General features: G+C 36.5%; 1 protein-coding gene across 1 annotated transcript; it reads left to right on the forward strand.

Moving 5' to 3' along the window:
- Positions 1 to 5,523: 5,523 nt before the first annotated feature.
- On the forward strand, positions 5,524 to 22,888 carry ghrhrl (growth hormone releasing hormone receptor, like). Its single transcript, XM_059340394.1, has 13 exons — positions 5,524 to 5,538; positions 5,906 to 6,011; positions 6,548 to 6,655; positions 9,690 to 9,781; positions 10,489 to 10,592; positions 12,959 to 13,091; positions 13,222 to 13,375; positions 14,344 to 14,404; positions 15,406 to 15,475; positions 17,046 to 17,137; positions 17,896 to 18,025; positions 19,817 to 19,858; positions 21,064 to 22,888. The coding sequence occupies exons 1-13, from the start codon at positions 5,524 to 5,526 to the stop codon at positions 21,163 to 21,165; spliced, it is 1,209 nt and encodes a 402-aa protein (XP_059196377.1). The 3' UTR covers positions 21,166 to 22,888.
- The last annotated feature ends 1,408 nt before the right edge of the window (positions 22,889 to 24,296 follow it).

The following is a 24,296-nucleotide window of genomic DNA, read 5'->3' on the forward strand; positions in this document are numbered from 1 at the left end:
CACACACACATACACACACAAAATAAGCAAAACCCACTCAAAAGGGAAAGACTATTTTCATATTTTCTTTGTTTTTCGAGTGGGTTTGGTCATATTTTTGGCAGCATGATGGAAAAAATTGTCATTTCCAAGTTTACATTGTATTCTCATTGACTAAGACCCACAAGGCCAGCAGCCTGATTCTCACTTAAAGGGAAGCTTGGCAAATTTTTAACCAGCTTTGTGTGATTGCAGTGTGGGTAATATATGCAGATGAATGGTGTTTGGCTTCCCCTCTGTGTTGCCAGCACTCGGTGCTCATGACTCATTTTGCGTTTTGTGTCAACTTGGCGGACTTGACATCAAGATTACTATGCACACTGCAATGACACACAAGTGGTTCAAAATTTGCAAACATCCCTTTAAAAATAGACATTTTGAGAAATAGGGTTATTACACGGTCGCCCATAAAGTTGGAATATTTTCGTTTTCCGACATAATTTTCATATTGATATATTTGATTAAAGATTTGAGAAGATATACACTTTAGCTGTCAAGAATAAATCACATTGTCATGGAAAGAGGAAAAAACATTTTATTCCAACTTTATGGGCAACCGTGTATTTTTTCCAAGAGTTAGATGAGAAAAAATTTAAAAGGGCTTCCACACTCATGTTTATACCCCCCATAACACATACAAGGAATAACAAGTGTAGAACTTGATTTTATTTATTTACAGCTCTGGATAAGTATGGAAAAAAAGAGAATACAGTAAAATATTTATGTTTGATTTATTTATAAAATCCAGTATACTTATTTAAAAACAATCAGATCACACAATGGAATAAAATTCAAATGTATGTGTATGATTGCAGACTGTAAGGGGTAAAAGCAAGGCAAGGCTAGCTGTATCATTATAGATTTATACTCTGGTGTCAAATACAGTCTGAAAATCTACCAAGATGTATGGAATTTGAGTCCGGAAAGGTATGGGATTTTTAAATGTTAAATAGTGACCATTGAAAAATATTAAAAACATTATATTCAGCCGAATAAAGACTCAAAACAGAAGGAAACAGCTAGCTAATCGATCAAAACTTTGGTTTTGCCAAACCAACGTTTTTGTTTCTGCCTAGTTTTTCCTCCCAAGTCATCAGTTAACGCTGCACTGTCACGTCCCTCATTGTGTGATACCTATAAACGTCTCTGACAAGTCCAAAACTGAATCAAGGGGATTGAGAGTTGGCATGAGAATCAATCAAAAAATCTAAAACCAAAATTATTATTTTTTATCCCCGAGGGGAAATTCAGTGAGTCTGTTAGCTTTGTTAGAATGAGACAGACTGATGGCTGTAGGAGAGAAGGATCTTTTGAATCTGAGGAGCCGTCCACTGCTGTTTTTTTGGTCCATAAAGGTTTTGTGTAGCGGATGATCCGGGTATTTCAAGATGGCCTCAAACATCTTAACAGGCCTTCATCTCTGTGTGTGATGCTGCCTCCCCAGCAGACTGCAGCATAAAACAACACACTACCACCACAGACTGATAAAACATCTGCAGCATCTTACTACAGATGGCCAGAGATCTGAGCTTCCTTAAGAAAAAGAGGCTCTGCCCCTTTTTTGTAGAGAGCGTCAGTGTTTAGGGACCAGTCCAACTTATTATCCAGGTAAACACCTAGATACTTGTTACTTACACCACCTCCATGTCCACCCCACAGGTATTCACTGGCTGAAGAGGGGGCTTTGGTTAGGCCAAGAAGTAGTCCGTCTCATAAACCAAATGTAAAAAACACAATTTGTCCTTTTTACACTTTTGCACGAGATATAATTTTCAAATTAGCTTTAGATTTACAGATTTTGTTACCTTTGGACAGTCTGACTAGCTGTTTCCCTGTCCTAGTCTTTATGCTGGGCTAAGCTAACTAGTTGTTGGTCCCAGCTTCATATTTAGCATGCAGATGTTAGAGAGTGGTATCATTATTCTCATCAAAACTTATAATCATATTTCCCAAAATGTCGAGCAATTCCTTCAATATCTGCACTTCAGAGACTGTGTTTGTGCTCTTTCTGATTGACTGAACGTTTTATATTTTTATCCTGTGCCACAGTACCGTGGCAGCAGTGTAAAAGGGCGCCTCATTTGCTGTCGAAAATAGAAGGCAACATCTGCAAAGTGAGCCCAATTCGATGGCCCCTTTTTGGGTAGTTAGTGGATAATGGGCTTCACCTCTCAGAGAACATTTTTACAGCAGACTGCACGCTAACCTGGCAGTGTGAAGGGGCCTTTGGCTTTGCATTTAGTTTCATGGCTCATATTATTCAGGCTTACTTTATGCAACCCCCCATCTCTCTAGATCTCTGTTTTTGTCTCTTTAATGCAACGTAGTGTCTCCCTTTATCTCATCATGCCTTTAAAATGCATGAGCATGTCATTAGCCACCCAGTCTTGACTGTTGCTTTGTTCCACACCCCCTGCCTTCCAGAGCTTTGCTCGTTTCCTCGCAACTGCACGCCATTCTTATGTAGAGTAAAAAAAATCTTCACAGCATCTCGTTGCATATAGACAGGGAAGCAATGTGTAGTGTATGACCCCCATCTGACACACAGCTTGCCGTTGAGCTGATGCTTTCGTGCAGTGCACTTTATGGTAACATGAATGCATATGTCTTTCTGTCTTGCATATAAATGCCCTAAGTATGTCACCATTCATTCCATGCTCAAACACTGAATTAACATAGCCATACTTTAGTTAAATCTGCATACATGTCCTTTCTTGAAGCACACTTACTCTGGCTTCTCTGCAGGTGGTAATGTAAAGCATTTTTTGAAAGTGTCCCTCCTCTGCCTTTGAACAGGAAGAGCAGTAATTGCTGCGTAAATTGCACAATGATACCTCTCATTAAATTATTAGCATTGCATTAGGAACAAAGATGACTTGCAGCCATTTGTGCAAGTTGCTTCTGACACATCTGTTCCTCATTGATGGAGGGAGAGATGCTGCTCAGAGGTCCCATGTTTGTTTGCTTCTTAATTTAAAAAACAAAATGCATTTTTTTCATCCAACTGTCAAGAAGATTGTGTTCCATTAGAACTAGTTTTCTTTATTGTGTTGATTCTATAAGCCAGGTGTCTTCAATATAGTTGAAGTGGTTTGTTATTCTGCACAAATGCAATCTCCAGCTTTTTTCAAAGAACTATTTACACACTTATTTGTGTGCGTCCGTGTGAAAATTGTTTACAAGTTGACAGTTGAGACACAATAAGAGGAGAATGGGCCGAGATGAGTGATTGCGTTAGAGAAACACAAATGAAGACCAATTTGACCTATGGTTATGTTTCACCTGTTGATTTCTATTTTCAAATGTTACCAATTGAATTTCAAGGCATTTCAGCATTATTCTTGACAGAATATGCTGTATTTTCACTTTTAATCCTTCCTTTGGTTTTGATAAGAATCTCAAAAACACACTGCTTCTTGTTAGAGGCTGTTTAAAGGAATATGAATATGATAAAAACAAAAATACAGATGCAGCAAAGTGAAATGCCAAGCAACAAAGCTAGTTCCCTAACAAGAATGAATATGCGGATTAACTGTTACCTGCTGATGAGAACCACTTTCATGAGTGAGTGTGTCCTGTGTTGTAAAGTGTGGGAGGAGAAGCCAACATAAATGTGTTTACATTGGACAAATCATATTTGTCGTACCTTCAACTGTAGCTGGATTGAATTAGAAGATTAGATGTATCATCTACTAACACTTTATGGGAAGATGAATCATTATCTTAAAGAAATTAAGAAGTTTAAATATAAATCTATATCCCTGAAACTCAAGATTCTCCCTTCTTGTTTAAAAATGTATATCTGTGCATTCTGGACAAACATCCTGTTTGTGCAGTGCTATTACATGATTGGTATTTATTCACAATTTCCAAAGTGATTTCGTTTTTCTAATAGCACCATACTCTCACTCAGTTCAAATCTTTTGCACATCATTATGATAATAAAAAGCTACATCCAGGCTATGCGTACTCAGTCATGTAATTTCATGAAATGGCTCCAGGTGGGTTTGTACGGGTGCAGATGTTGCTGTTTCGCCCTCAGAGAAACTCATAGATCTTTTTAATGGAAATGTTTATTACACAAAACAAGCGCATCCTATTGGATGCCACTCAGAAAGCTGGTGAGTGTGAGAAACTCTCCAGAGGGAGAGTGTTTGTGGCCTCAGAGGAATTCAGCCTCTGAAGTTTCTTTTCATTAAGAGATCCCTCTGGTTAAAATGTGATGGAACTAAGCTGAATCCTGGACTAACATTACTGCTGTGTCTGTGACATGTTATGTTGTATGTCTCTTTTTAATCCTTATCTTCTTAAACCAGAGTAGAGACTCCAAAAAACAGCCAAACACAACAAACATCTCAATACTGTGGAACAACAGTGCAATATATTTATTTTATTTTCAATCCCATTATGTCCCTGTAAATATCCTGAACCTGCTGCCCTCCACCGCCACCTTGTGCTTTTCTATAGGATTTCTTATATTTTTTTTACTATGTTTAAATTATTGTATTCGGTTGCACTAAAACGAGAACTGCTCTTTTTAATTTCACTGTACTTTTGTGCAATGACAAATAAAACTGTTCTATTCTGATAAATGTGAAGGTGCATATAAAGTAAGCAGATAGATACTGTGCTTAGTAGCACTTAGAGAAACACACACAGTGTGTTGCCAACAAAATCTGACCCTTCCTGCTGCTCTGACCTTAACATTCAAGACCTCTTAGCTTTACCGCAGCTTGAGGTAAAAAAATAAATGTCACTTTAATTTTACCCATTCACGCAAGATACTTCACTTACCAGCCTCATCAGTGAGAACATAGATAAGCTTCTGTTGATCCGCAATTGAATGGTATATTGACACTAGAAGGGATGGTTGACAATTAGTTTTTCCACTTGAGAATATTTGAATTAAAATTATCGGAACAAAACTGTACAATGTTGAGAATCTGCGCCCTACTGTGCATTAAGAGATGTTTCTGGTGGAGCGACATTTCTGCCTGCTGAGCCCTGTCAATCAGCAAGTCATGAGTTATTTTTAAATCTTTAATTACAAACTAATTTGCTGACACCCCGCATCTCTGTTCTCTATATTCCTACTCCTAAAAACTTTTTCCTGCACTCTATAAGTATAGCAAGGGATACGATTTGCATTGAAATATTTAAATGGATGATAATGCTGTGATATTGTCACACCAAGCACGGATACATTTACTTTACAAAGGAAGCAGGAAAAATGCCAATTTGATATATATTCTTAATGTTTAAAACCTTCACATAACTTAAACTGCAGTGCCTGTAGAATAATTATCAAATTATTATTATTATCAGTGAATTCCCCTGCAAGGATTTACCCTCCTAACATCCACCTTACAGGACATTTGTCTTTTTCTCTCATCGAAACAAGTCTCTTATTTGTTTTAGTGCGAGTTGAATGTCAGTCAAGTGCAAATCTAGTTCTGTTTTTATTTGGCATCAGGAAACGGAGGGATGACCGTTGGCAGAGTAACAGAAGCATCTCTGAGAGCCACTAAATGAATGGAGGGCAGAGTTGTTGGAGGCCAAGACAATCACTTGTGTCCTCAGGGACAAACTCATTTAATGAATTTTCTGAGCTTCCCCTTTCTGTGTGCTAGAGTGAAAGATCATTTTGCTAAATGCCACAGATAGAAAGAGGTGCATTTTGCCAAAAGGTTACTCTTTTAGCGGGGTAGCATTTACTGGTAAAGGCAAAACAGGTCACTGCCCTTTAGAAATTGACAAATGAAATGCTTTTTCATGGAATTACAGACTTGGTGGCCTCTTCTTAAATGTCTGTATATATCTAATAACACATCCTTTGTTCCGTTCCTTCCTTCTTTCCTACCTCTAGGCTTTGTCGAGCCTGCACCCTGAATGCGAGTACATATTTCAGCTGGAGAAAGAGGAGCATCGCTGCCTTCAGTACATTGCAGAGCACGGCAACAGAAGCACAGAAGGTGTGTTTTCCATTTTAAGATCACCCTTTCAGCAGTGGCTTATATAGTAAATCTGTGCTTGGCTGAATATGTGATATGAAATATACCGCAAATGTTCACGTTAAGTACAAGCGTCTAGGCTGGAATAAATGCTCCACAGAGAATCATCAGTTGTCGGGGCGTCATCTGCTGCAGAATGAAAACCTACTGCGTGATCCATCACTGTGATGCATCTGCAGAGGAGACCATTAAGGATAGTTACATAAGGATTTATGTATGTAATCTAACTCAAGAGAAAGGTCTTGGTTGGAGATCTACAGTACTTCCTCATTCTTGTCTTAATGCAATTTACACAGAGGCGGATGTTATGGCTTTGAGGAATGTTGTTGAGGGTATTGTGCATGATACACCCCATTTACCTCTTCTGTATCTCCATGAGTATTTATTTAAACAGTGTGCATACAGGCCGCTGTGTATGACAGGGCATACTAATGTGTGTTTATTGAAGCTCTCCCCCAATGGACACATACTTAGCTTATTTCTCCTTCTCTGAAAAGGTTGTTGGCCATTTTGGGATGCAGTTGCCTGCTGGCCTCATGCAGTCGTTGGAGAAACGGTCCAAAGAGCGTGTCCTGCCGTCTTCTCCCTCTTCAAGAACAACACAGGTGACTGAAGGATCACATGGGGAATTATATGGTTTCTCGAATGAAAGCAAAGGGTGTTTTTGGTCCTGATGATTTCACAAAGTGTGTTAATTTATTTGCTTGTTCAGTCATTCATTTACTGACTTGTTGTTTTTTTTTCTTTTATAGCTGGTCAATTAGACTCAGTACTCAGGCTTGATAGAGTGTCACAGGAGACTGAAATCAAATTAGTTTTTTTTTTGCAGGTAAATTAGCAGGTTTGTGTGGATGTTGCGACACCCATACTAATGTTTCACAAAATGAGCAAACAAGAACTACACTGGCATGTGTTATGTGTCAGTGAACAGGCCGCGAGTGAAGATAAATATAAGATAAAGAGTGTCTAAACCATAGACTGTATGGAGACCGTGAAGTCACCCATTGATTTGTCAAATATGGTTTTGAATCTGGACTTTTTCTTTCTTTGCATTCTACAGTCTTTGCCTTTTTGCAATCTTCTACAGTTCAGTCAGACAACTCACGTTTATAAATGTTTATTGGAGCAGCAGAACATGTTAGATTTGGCATCAAGACTCCGGCCTCATCACTCTTCAAGCAGTTACATGAGGTGTTGAGGAGTGATGGATATGTATATTCCCCCTGTTAGAGTCTACAGGTGGATGCTGGGGTGGTGGTGGGGCTGAGATAGCAAGAGGCAATACAGATGCAGAAGGAGAGCTGAGGATTACTCTCATCTTCAATAGACTGCTGGATTGGATAGAGGGTGTGTTTTGGTGAACCTGGTCTCACAGGAATCCGTGAAATAGCCACGGATTGGCTTAAGTCAAAATCCGTGGAATAGCCACGGAATAACTCAAATTTCTGTGAAACTGACACAGATTTCGCTACAATGCAAGTTAATGACAGTCATATCCCGTGGCTATTGGTTTGTTCCAAGTCACGTGACTTTTAAGGTCCCGGCGGTCAGAACAAAAAACATGGCGGACAGTTCTCTCATTTTTAGTGAAAAAATCAATATTTTGACTTAGTTTCTGCATAAAAATGGATTTTGATCACTTTTCTAGCGAGAAATATATGTTTTATTTTTTAAATATTCACTCAGTGAATGTGCATAATCACTTTGTATGTTGGAATAGCCACGGGATATGACTGTCATTAACTTGCATTGTAGCGAAATCCGTGTCAGTTTCACGGAAATTTGAGTGATTCCGTGGCTATTCCATGGATTTTGAGTTAAGCGAATCCGTGGCTATTTCACGGATTCCTGTGAGACCAGGTTGGTTTTGGTGGAGGATGTATGAGGAGTGGAGCATGTTATGTGTATGGCAGCACAGCTCGAGTTGCCTGCCTGAATTAGTTCGCAGGCGTCTCCCCATTCTTTGCCTTTCTTGGTTAGCAAGGTGCAAAAAAACCCCAGATAAAACTTAGTGTCTTTAAGCACAACCGAATGCTGAAAACGTCGACCAAACTGTTACAGTTGACTGTTGAAGTGAAAAAAACACTGAAAGGGTCAAAGATAAAACCACAGTTTGATGTTGTAGAGATCTATCATTCATTGCTTTATTGTCTATTTTGCTCTAAACGCAGGGCTCTTAAGTCTCACACATTCCAATCCAATCCAATCGACTTTATTTATATAGCACAATTTTAGCAAACACAAGGTTTCCAAAGTGCTGCACAAACAATAAATACATAACACAATACAAAGAGATGTAGTAAACACTAGAACAGTAAGATGCAATAAGATAAAATAAATTAAAAATGGGATAAAAATAAATAAAATAAAATGTAAAATGTACTGCCCGAACAAAATAAAATATGCATGAATACAATAAAAACTGAAAATCATGGGGCCTGTTCACACGCTCACTCACCACACCTTGTATTTCTCACGCAGAGATATTACTAGGACAAGGCCCACCAATTTCCGCTGCTTTTTTTTTTTTTTTACTGTGGAACAGGTAGGAATCAAGTGGGTTTCCTGTAGACTTCAGAAGTAGCTGCCAAGCACCGGCTCATCAAAACAAAAGAAATATAGCAAGATTTAGGTGATCCCGCTGCAACAATGTCATGTTCCAAAGAAGAGGATGCACATGCATGATTGCAGACTGACCAACACACATTGGAAGACGTGGGAGCTCCTTATCTTATGTGTACAGTATTACTGTTTTAATGGTGCTACCCACCCACCCGTCCCCCAGCGAGTTCAGAACTTGAGAGCCCTGTAAATGGAACCATAATTTACAAAAAGCATGCTGTATTGAAGAAGTCTGGAAAAAATGACAGTTTGTCCTAATTTAATTAAATGACCAGAATGACTAAACCAAAAAACATTTGATCTCTTTCTCTGGACGAGTTTGTGAATCTGATCTGAAGATGATGTCTTAGAATAGAATAGCCTTTATTGTCATTGTATACAGTACAGGCCAAAAGTTTGGACACAGCCATCTCATTCAATGCGTTTTTCTTTATTTTCATGACTATTTACATTGTAGATTCTCACTGAAGGCATCAAAACTATGAATAAACACATATGGAATTATGTACTTAACAAAAAAAGTGTGAAATAACTGAAAACATGTCTTGTATTTTAGATTCCTCAAAGTAACCACCCTTTGTTTACTAGAATATAAGACATGTTTTCAGTTATTTCACACTTTTTTGTTAATTACATAATTCCACATGTGTTCATTAATAGTTTTGATGAATTTACAATGTCAATAGTCTTGGAAATAAAGGAAACACATTGAATGAGAAGGTGTGTCCAAACTTTTGGCCTGTACTGTATATACAACGAAATTGGAGTGCAACTCCCATTGGTGCAAAATAAGAAACTCAAAATATATATATATACATACATGGAAAAAAATAGAAAATAAAAATAGAATAAATAAATAAAATAAAACAAAATGGACTTTTTACATGGGCTGTGCTTAAAAATGTGTCCTCAGATATTGTTCAGTAAATTGTCCTTGTGGAGTTCAGTTCAGAGATAGCCCTGGGGAAAAAGCTGTCTTCATGTTTGACTCTTTGATATCTCGATGTTTGACCTGAGGTTCAGTGAGCCGTAACTGCACCAGCGGAGGTTGGTCCAGAGCTTTCCCACCGTACCACATCGCCTGCAGTGTGGACGATGACATTCCAGAGGTGAGGACTGCTGGCACGAGGTATAAACGTGTCCAACTGGAGAATAGTAAGAGAGCACTGAGGTAAAGACAGGAGAAGCAACAAGATGACCAACAGGATAATAATTAATAAAACAGAGACAAATACACAACAGTTTCAACTTCAGAAATCAACAGACCAAACAAGATATATCAGAAAACAAAAATGTAGCATGTTTTAAGAAGTAAATTTCAGTGAAGCCAGTCAAACTGTAATGAAGTGAAGCTGCTGCCCATTTAGCTTCTATTGTTCATTTTCTGGGTAGTTTAGGCTCAAATATATTGCTCACTGGCTCGCTACGTCTCAAGGGTAGAAAAGAAAATCTATTCAAACCTAAATGGCCTTGATGTAAAAATACTTTTTCAAGGCTGTAAGTGAATTGAATGTGCCCCATCAGATAATAGCTGACATTATCACAAAAAGAAAGGTGTTTAATTGTACTCAACAGTAGCTTTTTATATCACTCTTTTAAGTCGATTCAGTAGTCTCGGTCCAGTCGTGCTGCCATTAGACTCCAAACACAGAGAAAGCTTTCTCGCAGTCATTTCTTCAATACAGTTGAGTCCTGAGCTTACCTGCAATTTGGTCTCATTTTGAGACATTACATTCATTTTGAGGCCTGACATGGTTTTTTTTTAAAGCCTGGACATTGGAGTGTAACGTCACATCTTCTGTCTTTTTGCTTTCAGACAGAGCAGTCATACTTTGCCACAGTGAAGGTGATATACACCGTCGGCTACAGCATCTCTCTAGCGGTGCTGGCTGTTGCTGTGTTGATCCTGTTGTTCTTCAGGTAGGAACAGATGACATCTAAATTAGACAGACACACTTTTGATTCATCTGTAAACAGCACATTTTGGAAAACTTAAGACCATTCCCTTCACCCGAGAGAGCCGAGCAATAGCAAGTAAAACAATAATGTTGTTCTATAAACAAATTAAGTTTATTCCAAGGCACTCTAAGTTCTGGGTCTGATTAAATGCCTGATACTCACTCAGTTTAGGGGCTTTGTTTCAGCCTTAAGCTCTAACACATTGATAAGATAAGATAAGATAAGATAAGATAAGATAAGATAAGATAAGATAAGATAAGATAAGATAAGAAAAGATAAGAAAAGATGAGAGAAGATGAGAGAAGAGGACAGAAGAGGAGAGAAGAGGAGAGAAAAGAAGAGATTTTACTTTATTTATCCCGCAGTGGGAAAATTTAGTTGTCACAGCAACAAAAGATACAGACACATAGATGTGGAAAACAGAATAAGAATATAAACAATAAGACATAAACATACATTCTATACACATCATATACATACATTTCTGCTATTTGGCATTTATTATTTAAATTTTTTTTGTTTGTTTGTTTTCCTGAAAGTACTTTGCATTTTACAGATATTGCACATAAAATATATATACATTTTATGTTGAATAAGTGAAATAGGTTGTTGCATGTAATGGTATGAACATCAGTTAATAAATATATTTAAATATATGCAGAGATATACACAGTATAATATAAGTGGTATATGACAATGATGCCCTATTGAAGGTATTGATCTTCTCATCTAACTCACCTAGAGAGCAAACTTTTACTTTAAAGAAGAGGATAACGGTGTTGTGAGAAGTCATTTTTAGAGCCACTGACCCTGAAACCAAAAGAAAAAACTGAACATAACTGTAATGAAATCAGTTGTGTTGGTGTTAACAGAACTTTCCCCCCATAATCCCTTACATGTTTCTCTTTTAACTGCGTCGTACCTATCAGTTTCAATATTTTCCATGTTGGATTTAGACCCTCATTGACACACACATGACAGGTGCAATAATCCACTTAGCAACTCACTAACATGATGTCAAGAGTCTCCTCACACCCAGCCACTCCGCTCTGATCTTTACTTTATTAAAAGATGTAGAAGTGTGTAGAAATATAAAACCTTTAATTAATATTTAGTTTTTTTCTTTGTCCAGCTCATCTGTGGTTCTATAAATCTGTTTATCAAGAAATATCATTGAAATGATAGTACCCTATCTCCAATTAGTATTTATTGTTTTTGTTCCTATTGTACATTTTAATGCTTTTATTTATTGCAAACTGGTTTAGTTTTCTTTTCTAATGCATTTTTATATTGTCTGACTTTTTGGCCCTATTCCAATTATAAACATTATAGCTGTAATTTAATGTGTAACAATGTTTTGTAAAGCAGAACTTATTTTAACCATCTGGCTGAATTTTTCCCTAAACAGTCTTTCTTTGATATTTTTTTGCACACCAGACACCACTACAGTACATTTTATTACATATATTTCACCATTGGTGGATATATTTCACCTTGAAAGAATTTAGATGAATTCATGAAAAACGTAAAGAGTTTAACAAAATCTGGCAAACTTTAATCTCCTATCTTGCAGGAGAAACCAGACATGACAGCAGTCCTGGGTGGGAATAGTGAGGAGGAGGTGGGATTTGGGGTTGAGTCATTTAAAAAAATATATATTTTAATGAATTATTTTTTTTGTCAAATAGGTGGACCTGCTATAGATGATGGAATGATAGTGATATTTTTATTCATTTTAAAGTTTTTTCTTAATTCTGTTGTTTGACATTATTATTGTTATTATTATTTTCTATAAATAACTATATTTATTTATTTATTTTTGGCCTTACTGTATGTGTATTTGCTCAATCAGATGATTCTGTCGTGTTTTGTTTTTCTGATACTTTATGTATCCTGATGTATGTTTTCATTAAGAAAAAACAGCAACCATCACTCTAAACAACTGTTGTTTTTACAGTAAAAAACTGGCAGCTGTGGTTGCCAGAACTTTACCGTAATAAATAAGGTGCAACTTTTTCCAATATTACGGTAAAAGGATATTAGCACTGTTGATTTCACATAAAAGATTGCCATTTTATTGCATATTTTACCGTAAAAAATAAAACGTTTTTCCATCAAAAGAAACGCTGTTTTGCAATATGATTGACAAGAAAATCTTTATAAATGCTTCATAAATTAAAGATATTATCTGTCTTTTACTGTCATGGTTTAGCAGTTTTTCACTGTAATATCTACAGACATTTTTTACAGTGTATTCAGATACTTCTGTGAATAAGGCTTCACTATTAATATATTTACAACCTATATTTCACCTGATTTTTCAACAGGAGGCTGCGCTGTGCGAGGAACTTCATTCACATTCAGCTCTTCATCACGTTTATCCTGAAATCTGTGTCAGTCTTCATAAAGGATGCAACTCTGTTCTCCAACGACGACACCAACCACTGTACCCTTTCCACAGTAAGATAATGAGCTTCTTGGTTGTTTTAATAAATTCCTATGGGCAGATTCCCCATCTCTGTGATCTCTCATATTAACCCTCCCTTACAATTCACTTTTGTTCTTTTCCTTCTTGTTTTTTTCCGTCCAGTTTGCCTGTAAGGCCTCTGTGGTCTTCTGTCACTACTGTGTAATGTCCAATTTTTTCTGGCTCCTGGTGGAGGCGCTCTATCTCAATTCCCTGCTGCTTTCATCCTTTTATCACAGCCGTCGGTGCCTCTGGGGCTTCAGCCTGCTGGGATGGGGTGAGAGACGTTGAATAGTTTCTCCACATGTGTTATGATGAGATTGGATTTATTTTGAGATACCCCAAAAATTCTGTATCCTGTCTTATAAAAAGATGGAGAATAAAGTAGGATATTTCTTAAACATGGATAATAGCTGCAAGGATTACAAAACAAGGGGGCTTAGAAAGCATTTATAATGTTTGTATGTTGGCTCAAGGTGTGTTACACTTATAGAGAGAAAGGGAAAGTGACATGCTTAAATCTGCAACAATAACAGTTATTTATGCAAATTGCCTGAAAAGTTTGCAAGACAAAAAAACTGCTGTTTATTCTGTTTATGCAGCCAGTACATTTGGTGCAGAATGAGTGAAGTTGATCTTAGAAAATAGATTTTTAGGTTGTTTTTTTTATTAATTTGACAGTTCAGAATGTTTTCCTCCAGCACTGTTTGGGACAAACCTTTCAACCTTATTGAGCTGAACAGTATTTACGGTATTTATTGCAGCTCTGTGCTTCAAAGGAGCTTCACTGTTGTGTTCAGGGACAACAAGAAGCCGACAGACTGCCATCGGCCAACATCTCCAACATATTATTTTTTTTAATAAAGCCTGAAACTCTCCTGGCTCGGGGGCATCATCTGTAATTTCCAAACAAACCGAATTAATGTTTACATCCCTGTGGCAGTCGATACTAATGTATTTGATTATGTCTGCTGATTGAATGTTCTGCCACTTAACATGCCACAAGCACATTGAATATACAGGAATTTGTCAGTGGTTGCAAGGCAGGAAATTGAAGAGACCATACTTTAGTTAATCGTCCGTAAAGCCTCTAAAATATTCCATTTACAGATAAATACAGATATTGTAAAATATAAAGAAACAATTTAACAGGATCACACACTGGTAACAGTCTGATTATAAATCAACCAACTTGGTGTTTGTTGATTGCATCTCACTGACATTAATTTAGCTTTTTTTCCACAGGCGTACCCGTGCTGTTCATCGTCCTGTGGATAGGATCCAGGGTTTATTTTGAGGACACAGAGTTTGTATTTACTTCCACTTCAGCTTCTATATTCACAAGCACAGTTATCATACAGTTCACTGTGACAGACTTAATTACCAGTATAACCTCAATCTATAGCATTTATATATATACATACATACAGTCAGGAAAATATTAAACCACCCTTGTTTTCTTCAATTAATTGATCATTTTAATGCCTTTTTGGACAAATATGATAACAACAAAAATAGCTCACACGAGTTTAATTTAAGAGCTGACATCTAGCCATTTTCCATTGTTATATATACCTATAGGTATATACACTACTGGTCAAAAGTTTTAGAACACACCAACTTTTCCAGAATTTAATTGAAAATTATGCAGTTTAATGTTTCAGTGTACTCTGAAATTAATGCACATTTGCAACATTTAAAGTTCTTTATTGAGCATGATAGTGTTTTGAAAGTAAAAAAAGATTCAAAATCACATTTTATGTTGGACTAAAGGACTAAAAAAAGACACAAAATGACAAAAAAGACACCAAAAGACACAAAATGACAAAAAAAAGACACAAAATGACCAAAAAAAAAAAGACACAAAATGACTTACAAAGACATGAAAAGAATAAAAAAATGGACAAAATAGCCCAAGACTCCATAGAGCTAAGTTGTTAACCCACTTCTTGTTCCCTGAAAAAAGGCCTACTTGTATAATTCTGAAATGTACATTATTTTTCAGTTTTGGTTAAGCTTACCTTTTTTTATTTACCTCTGGCAGTTCACCACTTACCTTTGTACCCTTTCAAGCTGTTCATTTGACTTGAACTGCTTGAATTTCAATAAAAAACTGGAAAAATTGGGGTGTTCTAAAACTTTTGACCGGTAGTGTATATATATATATATATATATATATATATATATATATATATATATATAAATGGAATAGATAATAGATAAATGGAATGAACATGTAAAATGAAATGAAAAATAATAGAAAATATATGCAAAAATGTTTACATTTCAAAATGTCTTCCTTTATAGATGTTGGGACATCAACGAGGACTCGCCCTATTGGTGGATCATCAAGGGACCGATTGTTGCGTCTATTGCGGTAAATGCTGCCATTGTGCTCAAACAAACAAAATGAAAGACTGTTTATTATGCACCTAACACATTTCAATCAGGAGAGACAAGTAAATGAAGTAAAGATAATTAATTAGAATTATTATAATAGATGATACATGATAATTAAGTCTTGACACAAAGTCTTCAACTCCAGGGAAATATTGTTAATTGAAAGGTTTCAGAAAGGAACAGCAGCACGGAGTGGAGACATGGAGGTGGTGGCTGATGATCCTGCTGGGACTGATGAGGATGATGAGTCTGCAAAGACTAGGCAGTGATGGGGAGATGCAAAAAAAGAGGCAGCAGCAGCATGATAGCTACTGAATAGATGAGACGAGCAGGTGAAATCATGACTGACAGCGCCAGACAATGCCAGAGTGAGTGTGTGTGAGAGGAGTGAAGGGCAGAATGTATGAGAATAAAAGTACAAGCCTGAGTATGCAAAATATAGTCCTCCTGACTGAACTTCAGAGCTTCATTACAGATTTTTCATCAAAGAATTGTTTACTTTCTTTTAGAATCAGAATTAGACAATTTTATTTATCCCCAAGGGGGTAATTCATTTGCAGCTTATAATGTACATGCTCAAATACCATGAAAACTCATCAACCCATACCCAGAATGTCACCTTTTAAGAGTGAATATAAAAAATAAAAGACAACTTAAGGTTAGAAAAGATGTCCAGGGCCAGGTTTGATGAACAGGAAGAGGTCAATGGCCAGGTTAAGATCCTAAGGGAGTGAAAATCAGTTTCTTCTCCTTGCTTTAGAAAATGGCTAAATTACATTGTTTCCTGCCTCTATTTTGAAGAAATTACACCCTGTCTGATGCCCACCCCAAGGTTCTTAACATCTAGGGGTTGTTTGTTGAACATATCAGGCAAGAGAGGTCTCAACCTGGGCAATTCATTTGCAGCTTTCTCTGTACACCCATACATACAACAGACAATTAATAAATTGAGTCAATAAAAAAGTTAAAGGAAACATTTGGGGCATGGGAGGTAGGAGGGACAAGAATCTTAAAAGAAAAACATTTGAATAAAAAACATATAAAACTAGCAGAAGGAACAACTCTAAAACAATGGTCTTAAAATAAGTAAGGGCTTCAAAGGCTTAATAAGACTTATTATCAATTTATTCTCTGTAAGGGCATGTTGAAACGTCGGCCTGAAGGCATCAGATAGAAAGAATGTTATCTTGTTGGCTGATAATTTCTTTCTGATTTTCTCAGCCACCTGTTTCTCTCAAATTGTGCCCAAGTCCTTCTGCTGAACTCCAATAATCTTGGAGCTCACTTTTACTATGATTACTAGGTTTTGGAGATGGCTTCTGAGAAATGGTTTGAAAAAAATATATTTTGTGCATGTTAGAATAGAGTGTCAATTACTTCCCTCACACCTGTCCCAGTCAGTTACACACTTGGCTGCCCATAATGTTGCCATGACCATCAATAATCACGTTGCTGTGCAGAAGGCATAAGTCCAGTAAAGGTGTTACTTTATGAGAGCTGGACATTTTTATTCTTAATTTTTAATTCTTGCCTTTTTCAATCAACAGGTCAATTTTATTCTCCTCATGAATATCATCAGAATCCTGATACAGAAGCTCAATCCTCGGCTGATCCACTTCAATAACTCGTCTCAGTACAGGTAATGCTTTGGACGTAGACACAGTATGAGAGACTAAACACAGCAGCAGTGATACAGTATCTCCTACTCCAGTCATTACTGCATTTATTGCTTTTATCAAATTTAGCTTTCATCTTTTTCCTTGTTTTTTCAAAGATGTGTCTGCCGGACTTGTTTGTCTTGAACTACTTTTTCAGGTTTATGGAGTCATTTTCAGATATTTTGTTCACTCTAATGAGTTTACACTTTGATGTAGTATGAGATGCAAGTGATGTGAAAACTTTGATATACAAAAGTATGCTATGTTTAATTCATTCAGTCACTACTGAGATCTCAAACTAATCAGTCTGGCCACGTCTACCTCTCCACTCCCCAGAATCAGACTTTCTAATTGAAATAGACTCACTAATTGGCTAAAAGTGTTCAGGGACATCATGCATGTCTGGATCTTATAAAAGCCATACCAAAGGTCTGTTGGTTGTGTGATGCTTGACCTCAGTGCACCAGGTAAATTCATTTTTTCCCTACACACACAAAAAAAGATTCCTCTGCACTCACATTTTATTATCCTCACTTTAAGTGCTGCACCTGCTTCTACCTTTCCCCTCATAGACATGTACAGGATGATGCACAGGCGCCCTCTGGATTGGTGTCTGGTAATTAGCGTGCTTGCATGCATGACGCTGTCTGGAGCAGCATTCAGATTAGACGTGCACTGAATGACTCCCTAAAGGTAGCTTCACCTCCTGCATCTTGTTTCTTTCCTTCTGCTGCAACAGACGCCTGACTAAATCCACACTCCTCCTCATCCCTTTGTTTGGGACTCACTACATGGTCTTCAATTTTCTGCCTGACTACTTCAATGTTAACCTGCGCCTCTGTATCGAGCTCTGCATGGGATCCTTCCAGGTACATACACACACATTTATAAACACTCAATGTTCTGACAGAAATATAATGTAAATGCTCAAATACCATGAAAACTCACCAACCCATACCCAGAATGTCACCTTTTAAGAGTGAATATAAAAAATAAAAGACAACTTAAGGTTAGAAAAGAGGTCCAGGGCCAGGTTTGATGAACAGGAAGAGGTCAAATGTCAGGTTAAGATCCTAAGGGAGTGAAAATCAGTTTCTTCTCCTTGCTTTAGAAAATGGCTAAATTACATTGTTTCCTGCCTTTATTTTGAAGAAATTACACCCTGTCTGATGCCCACCCCAAGGTTCTCTTCAAGGGTCCCCAACATCTGGGGGTTGTTTGTTGAACATATCAGGCAAGAGAGGTCTCAACCTGGGAATTAGATTTACCAAACTGTCTTTTAATGTGATGTTCTGTGTTGTGTCTGCTTCAAAAAAATCAAGTTTTGCTTTATTAGCAACTGTTTTGTGTATTGGGTGCTCTATGTAAGAGGCTTAGGGCCAGGTAGGAGAAAAAAATAATGAGAGGAGGAACAAAAAAAATGAATTATGCACTTCGAGAAAAAAGTCGAAATGACGAGAATGAAGTTGATATACAATGTCAAGAAAAAAATTGAAATTAAAATTAAAGTCAACTTTTTGAGTTTGGTTAAGTCGACTGCAATCTATAACCTGATTTTTTCTCAATATGTCTTAAAAAATTCACATAAATTACATAAAAGCAACAATATTTGTGGTAGCTACTGTCAAGAATAACTCATTAATGTGTAGGGGGATTTTAGTGCGACTAAATCCTTAAATATTGTGGTTATCACTCATTTTATGACATTGATGAAAATCAGGTTGTAGCTTGCAGTCTACCTAACTGTTCGGATAGACGTGCGTTTCTCTAAAACAATGTTCCTTTAATGACTTATTGACACGGGAACAATCAATTTTATTGTTATTTATTATTATTCTAACAATTATCTTATTCTCACGATTATTCTCGACATTTCGACTTTTTTTTAGACATGGTCAAGACTTAGTTCCTAAATTGTTTACATTATAGAAGCTATGTAGACTGAATTCTACATGCACTTGCTCCATGAACTGGCAGGATTTTATTTTCTTTAATTTATTTTTTAAATATTTATTTTATTATCTATTTTTTCTTTGTACTGTTTGTCATGTTTGTTTAAACATTTTCAAAAATAAATGACTATACACAGTCACTCCCATTCATTTACTCCATCAACTAATCGCAAAATCATAATAAATAGAGTTTTATAAGCCTTGACCCAAGCCAACGAACTAAGAGGCTGTGTATTTCATGAACTGCTCTTTTCATTAAACTTTGTGAATGATAGCTCTTTGAGGACTCTTTGAATTTATCTCTTTAAAGAAAGGGAATTCATGGTTGAAGTGTTTGCATCAAAGAGGTATGAAATATTCCAGTAATAAAATAGCCAAATAGCTGAAAACCAGACTTTGTTTATAAAAGAGGTGAAACAAGTAGGACAAAATTGATTCTTGATTGAGTATGAAGATGTGAAGGAAAGACAGCAGAATTTACACCTTTCGCCTTTAGATTATACATGGCTGAAGGCATTCAACGTTTGAGAGAACTATTTATTATTCAACTCTTGTTTGCTGGCTGTGAGAGAGAAGTATAATCGATTCTCCTGACCTATTTTTACTTCTTTAGCTCTCATTTGTCGCCTGATATTTAAGCTATCTTCACATGAATAACCTTTGAATGGTACGGACCAAATGTTGATTAAACCTCTCTCTCTCTTACAGGGGCTCCTTGTAGCGATTCTCTATTGCTTTCTCAATCAAGAGGTCAGTACAAGCCACATCACTCAAGCGTTGCATTCAACAAAGCACGCAGATAATTTACAGCTCTCTGTTGCATAATAAAGCTGTTATCCCCGATCACATACCACTGAGGGATGAGTGGTTTTGAATTGTCAATGGTTTAAAGGAAAATGATTTGCACTTCTCCTCCCCTCATAGCAGGAGAAAAGGACTCCAAGTACTCTTATAAGCACCAAGAATAATGTGAGGCCAGCCACAAAGCTTGTGTTTAATACTCGGTACGCAATAACTCTAAACAGATGTTCATCTGTTTGGTGCTTTAGGGCCTCGTGGGCGGTACTTGGAAGTCACTCAATTATCATATAGACTAATGGAATTTACATCTGTATCCTCTTAGGGATTAAAACAACTGATTACAGTTGTGGTTTAGTGAATAGTGTTATGGTGCCAGGACATACTTATGGTTTCAAATGCTTCATAGATTTCACCGATACCTCAATGACATGCTGAATAAATTCCATATGAAATTACTTGTGTGATGCAAGGGGATCAAATTATTGAATTTGAAAGTAGAAGGTTTTTGGTCCTGTTTTTGAAGTTTACAGAAATAGTTTTTGGGAAAACTATTTTATTATTTTGGGAAATAGGCTTTTTTAAACTTTATTTCAGAGAGTTAGATGAGAAGATTGATATCACTTTTATGTCAGCCAGTTAGCTAAACTTAAAGTGTTAGTAAAAGGGGGAAAAGTTAGCCTGGCTCTGTCCGGAGGTTACAAATTCCACCTACTAGCAACACCTAAACCTCACTCATTAACACAATGTTATACAATATATCTTATATGTATGTATCTGTACAAACACCATAGTGTAAAAAAAACCCCTACATGTATGTGGGCTCCAAGAACCACCACTCCTGGCCAAGAAATTATGTGGCACATGGCTCCCCATAAATCATCAAACTGTCATTCTAACATTTTCATCTTTGTGCAAATTGAAAAATATATTTCATGATGTTTGGGGTTGCTGGTAGACAGATTTTGTTATAATTGGACAGCGTCAGGATAGCTGTTTCCCTTCATCTTTGTGCTAAGCTAAGATAACTAGCTAAAATGTGATTTATTCTTGACAGATAAAGTGTATATCTTCTCAAAACTTAATTTATGAGTTGCAACCGTGTAGTTTTGCCAGTTTGAAAGCAAATTATTTGTGTATTTGTACATGTTCGACAGGTCCAAAAGGAGGTCCACATGCAGTGGCTGAGATGGCAGGAGCGGAGCTACGGCGTGGTGTCGCCTGCTGCCAAATGCAGCCAGATGGACACGCCCTTCTAGTGGCGGCCTTCATCCTACGGCTCCTCTCATCATCCCACTCTCACCGTCTCCAGCACAGGATGAACAGGGCCAGTGGTTGTCAGCTATGTCTGTAAGTTTTCATTCAAACTCTGCTTTATGCACTCCTTCAGCCAGAAAGAAGGAACTGATGGGAACTTTCCAAAGAAGATTCTCAAATCTCATGACATTTTACAAACACAGATCCCATGTACATTCACAATAATATATTGCAGCAGGAACTTCAGAAAGATCAGCTACAAACTTTCCTCAGAGGCCTCAGTGGTCAAATTAAAGAATGATAATTGTACTGAGCTGAGAGTTTAGCCTCACGATTAAAGAACCATCAATTAGCAGGTAAATGAATCAGACATACTGTAGGTTTCAACTGACAAAACAACACACTATCTCGTAGAATGTGCATTTTAATTTACTCACTATGTATATATGCACTATGTTGATGCTAAAGTAAAATGTAGTATCTTGAACTCCTTTTATCACAGATGATGTAGCGTAGCCTGTTGAACTTTTGAAGTGTCTCAGCTCAGATGACTCATATGAAAATTAAAATAGGTTATCATTAATGACTCGCATTATTCAATAACATTATAACATTGTGTTACATTATTCATAGTATTGATATTATCTTAACTGTTGATTGTTATGGCCTGTTCATCTCATAGGGAGATGTACTCTAACTATGTCATTGCTTTACTGTGGTCTTTTTATGTATTTAGTTATTTATTTATTTGTTTGTTTATTAAACCCTTCAGTCACAGTAAGGATCAGGGTTAAACTTAAATATCACATTTGTAGCTAAATGAATGAATATCTTAAAGTCTTCTCATGATAAACAGTGGCATTAGCTGCTAGAGTGTGCTTTTATTTTTTTGACTGAAAACCTGCACTCTCTTGAACTTTGATGGCAGACTGTTGAGAGCCACTTCACTGTATAGTTGCATGTTGATTTCTGTCAAAAAAAAAAAAAAATCAAATATCTTCACTGCCATTTGTGATACAGCAAAGGACCAGAGAACATAAGCAGAAACTTTATTATGGTGATAGATCTAAATGATTTGATTTGTTAATTAGTATTTTGACCTGCATAGTTATATAAATAATTATAAAACATCATATATGATTCCCATAATTACCAAATTTGGGTTCCATCTCTTTTATGAGACATTTGATGCTTTTTGTGTGCTAAATGTTGATATAACTTTCTTTAACAAGATACAATGTTAAGCTAAATATTGAATGGCAGTCCAGTTTTGCACCATCTGCAATCATCCAGTGATGTTTCTTTTATGTAAACAAAATATTTATCTTAAACTGAATGTATAAACAAGTCTGTTGTTTTATTGACACTTTTCTCTGCTGTTCATTTGGTTGTTCTTGTGCCTCCCTCTGTGATGTTTTAATGCCCTGAAAATGATTTACCTTCCTGTGAGTTAAAGTATAAAAATGTTTACTCAGCTTCGACATGGCTCTCTGCAGCCTCTCTCACAAAATGAGGTTCCATCAGCTGGCAGCTACAACATGTTAAATCAGTATTAAAAGCTAAAGCCATCACTGTGGCTGCATGTAATTTAGATACAATCTTTATACAATGTGTGTAGATACTGGAAACGTATATCATTATTCAGAAAGGTTTACTTCCTAAGGAATGTCATAAAAACAATATGAAAGTATTTTGTAAAGTTTCACTTTTGCTTCATAAAGAGAACCCTAATAAAATTATTCTTAAAAGCAATGACAAAACATTTGTCATTTTTTCATCACACAAGTCAACATCTTTATCTTCAAAATGTAGCGATAATTACATATATATGTTTAAATACATCTTATAGACATGTGAATACATTCAAAGATATAACAACCCTGATTTCCAAAAAGTTAAGATGCTGTGTAAAATATAAATAAAAACAGAATGCATAAAATTTGCAATTAAAAATATGTATATTTACAGTCACAAAAGTTTATCAGTTTGCACATAAAATATACAGTTTTTAGTTGAAAATATGTCACAATGGATTGGCCAATACCATTCTTTTTATTTACATCTTAGACAACATCGCAACATTTTTTGGAATCAAGGATGTATAAACGTTACTGTTTAATAACTAGTTTTATTCTTAAGATTAATTAGATAGCTCTTGAACTGTGTGGGTTTGAATGTTTCTATGATCCTGGTGGTGGAGAGAATTAACATTAGAAACCATGTGAAGATTTCTGGTGGTCTGACAATGCAGTGTTAGAAATGACAAGTAATTTGATTGAATAAGGCAAACAGAAAAAATGACTTGAGCTGTAAAAGACCGAGAGTCGCAGTGGACCAGTTTTCTGAGTGTTTGTTGCAAAATCTGAATGCTGCTTCTGCACATTTAGTTTTGAATCTGGTGAGAGAGAAAAAACAGACCTGTCCCGGATGACCTAAGAGGCCTGGATGGTTCATTATGTAGCAGGAGATCAGAAATGTTAGCCTCATAGCATATTCGCCTAAGTCATATTTGAGCATTTCTAACCAAGAATACTTATATCTTGTCAAAATGTTTTATTTCTAGTCAAAACAAATCTCTTTACACTTACAATAAAAAGTGTTTTGCTAGCACATCTCCTAATCCCTTTGATTGACTGAAAGTACATTTATTGTCTAGAAAGTTGAAGAAACATGAACTACCTTACCAGATGAATCAAAGAGAAGACTTATTACTTCACTTGTGGTCAGCAGAGCCCTCTTCGTCATGTGGTTGGCCATGTTTGTATATAGTGGCAAAAATGCCACACAATGTCAAAGAGATGACTAAGGCAGAAAGTGATTTTGGACTCTAACATGTATTCTGATAGGCTGAGAACATAGGCAATAAGGCAGAAAGATGCAGCAGTATTAGGAGAGTAAAGTTAGGCAGATATCACAATTTGGCCAAAAAATGACTTAGGCAATTATGCTATGAGGCTAACGAAATGTATTTGGGCCTTCAAAGCTCTATGGTTTACCATTCAAAGCTCTATGGTTTACTGTGGAGCTGAAAACATGAAGCCGTTCTAGGGTCACACAATACCCTACACCCTATACAATATGCCAATTGAGAGCTGAAATCATAAATGCGGAAAAAAAAACCCCACCCAAACGG

Source organism: Centropristis striata, chromosome 9 (genome assembly GCF_030273125.1).
Source record: "Centropristis striata isolate RG_2023a ecotype Rhode Island chromosome 9, C.striata_1.0, whole genome shotgun sequence".
Lineage (NCBI taxonomy): Eukaryota > Metazoa > Chordata > Actinopteri > Perciformes > Serranidae > Centropristis > Centropristis striata.

Bases quoted from the DNA above. Each gene is read 5' to 3' on its own strand.
- ghrhrl (XM_059340394.1), top strand. The intron at 15,476-17,045 runs GTAAATGCTGCC...TTCAATCAACAG, and splicing joins CGATTGTTGCGTCTATTGCG to GTCAATTTTATTCTCCTCAT. The intron at 17,138-17,895 runs GTAATGCTTTGG...CTGCTGCAACAG, and splicing joins AATAACTCGTCTCAGTACAG to ACGCCTGACTAAATCCACAC.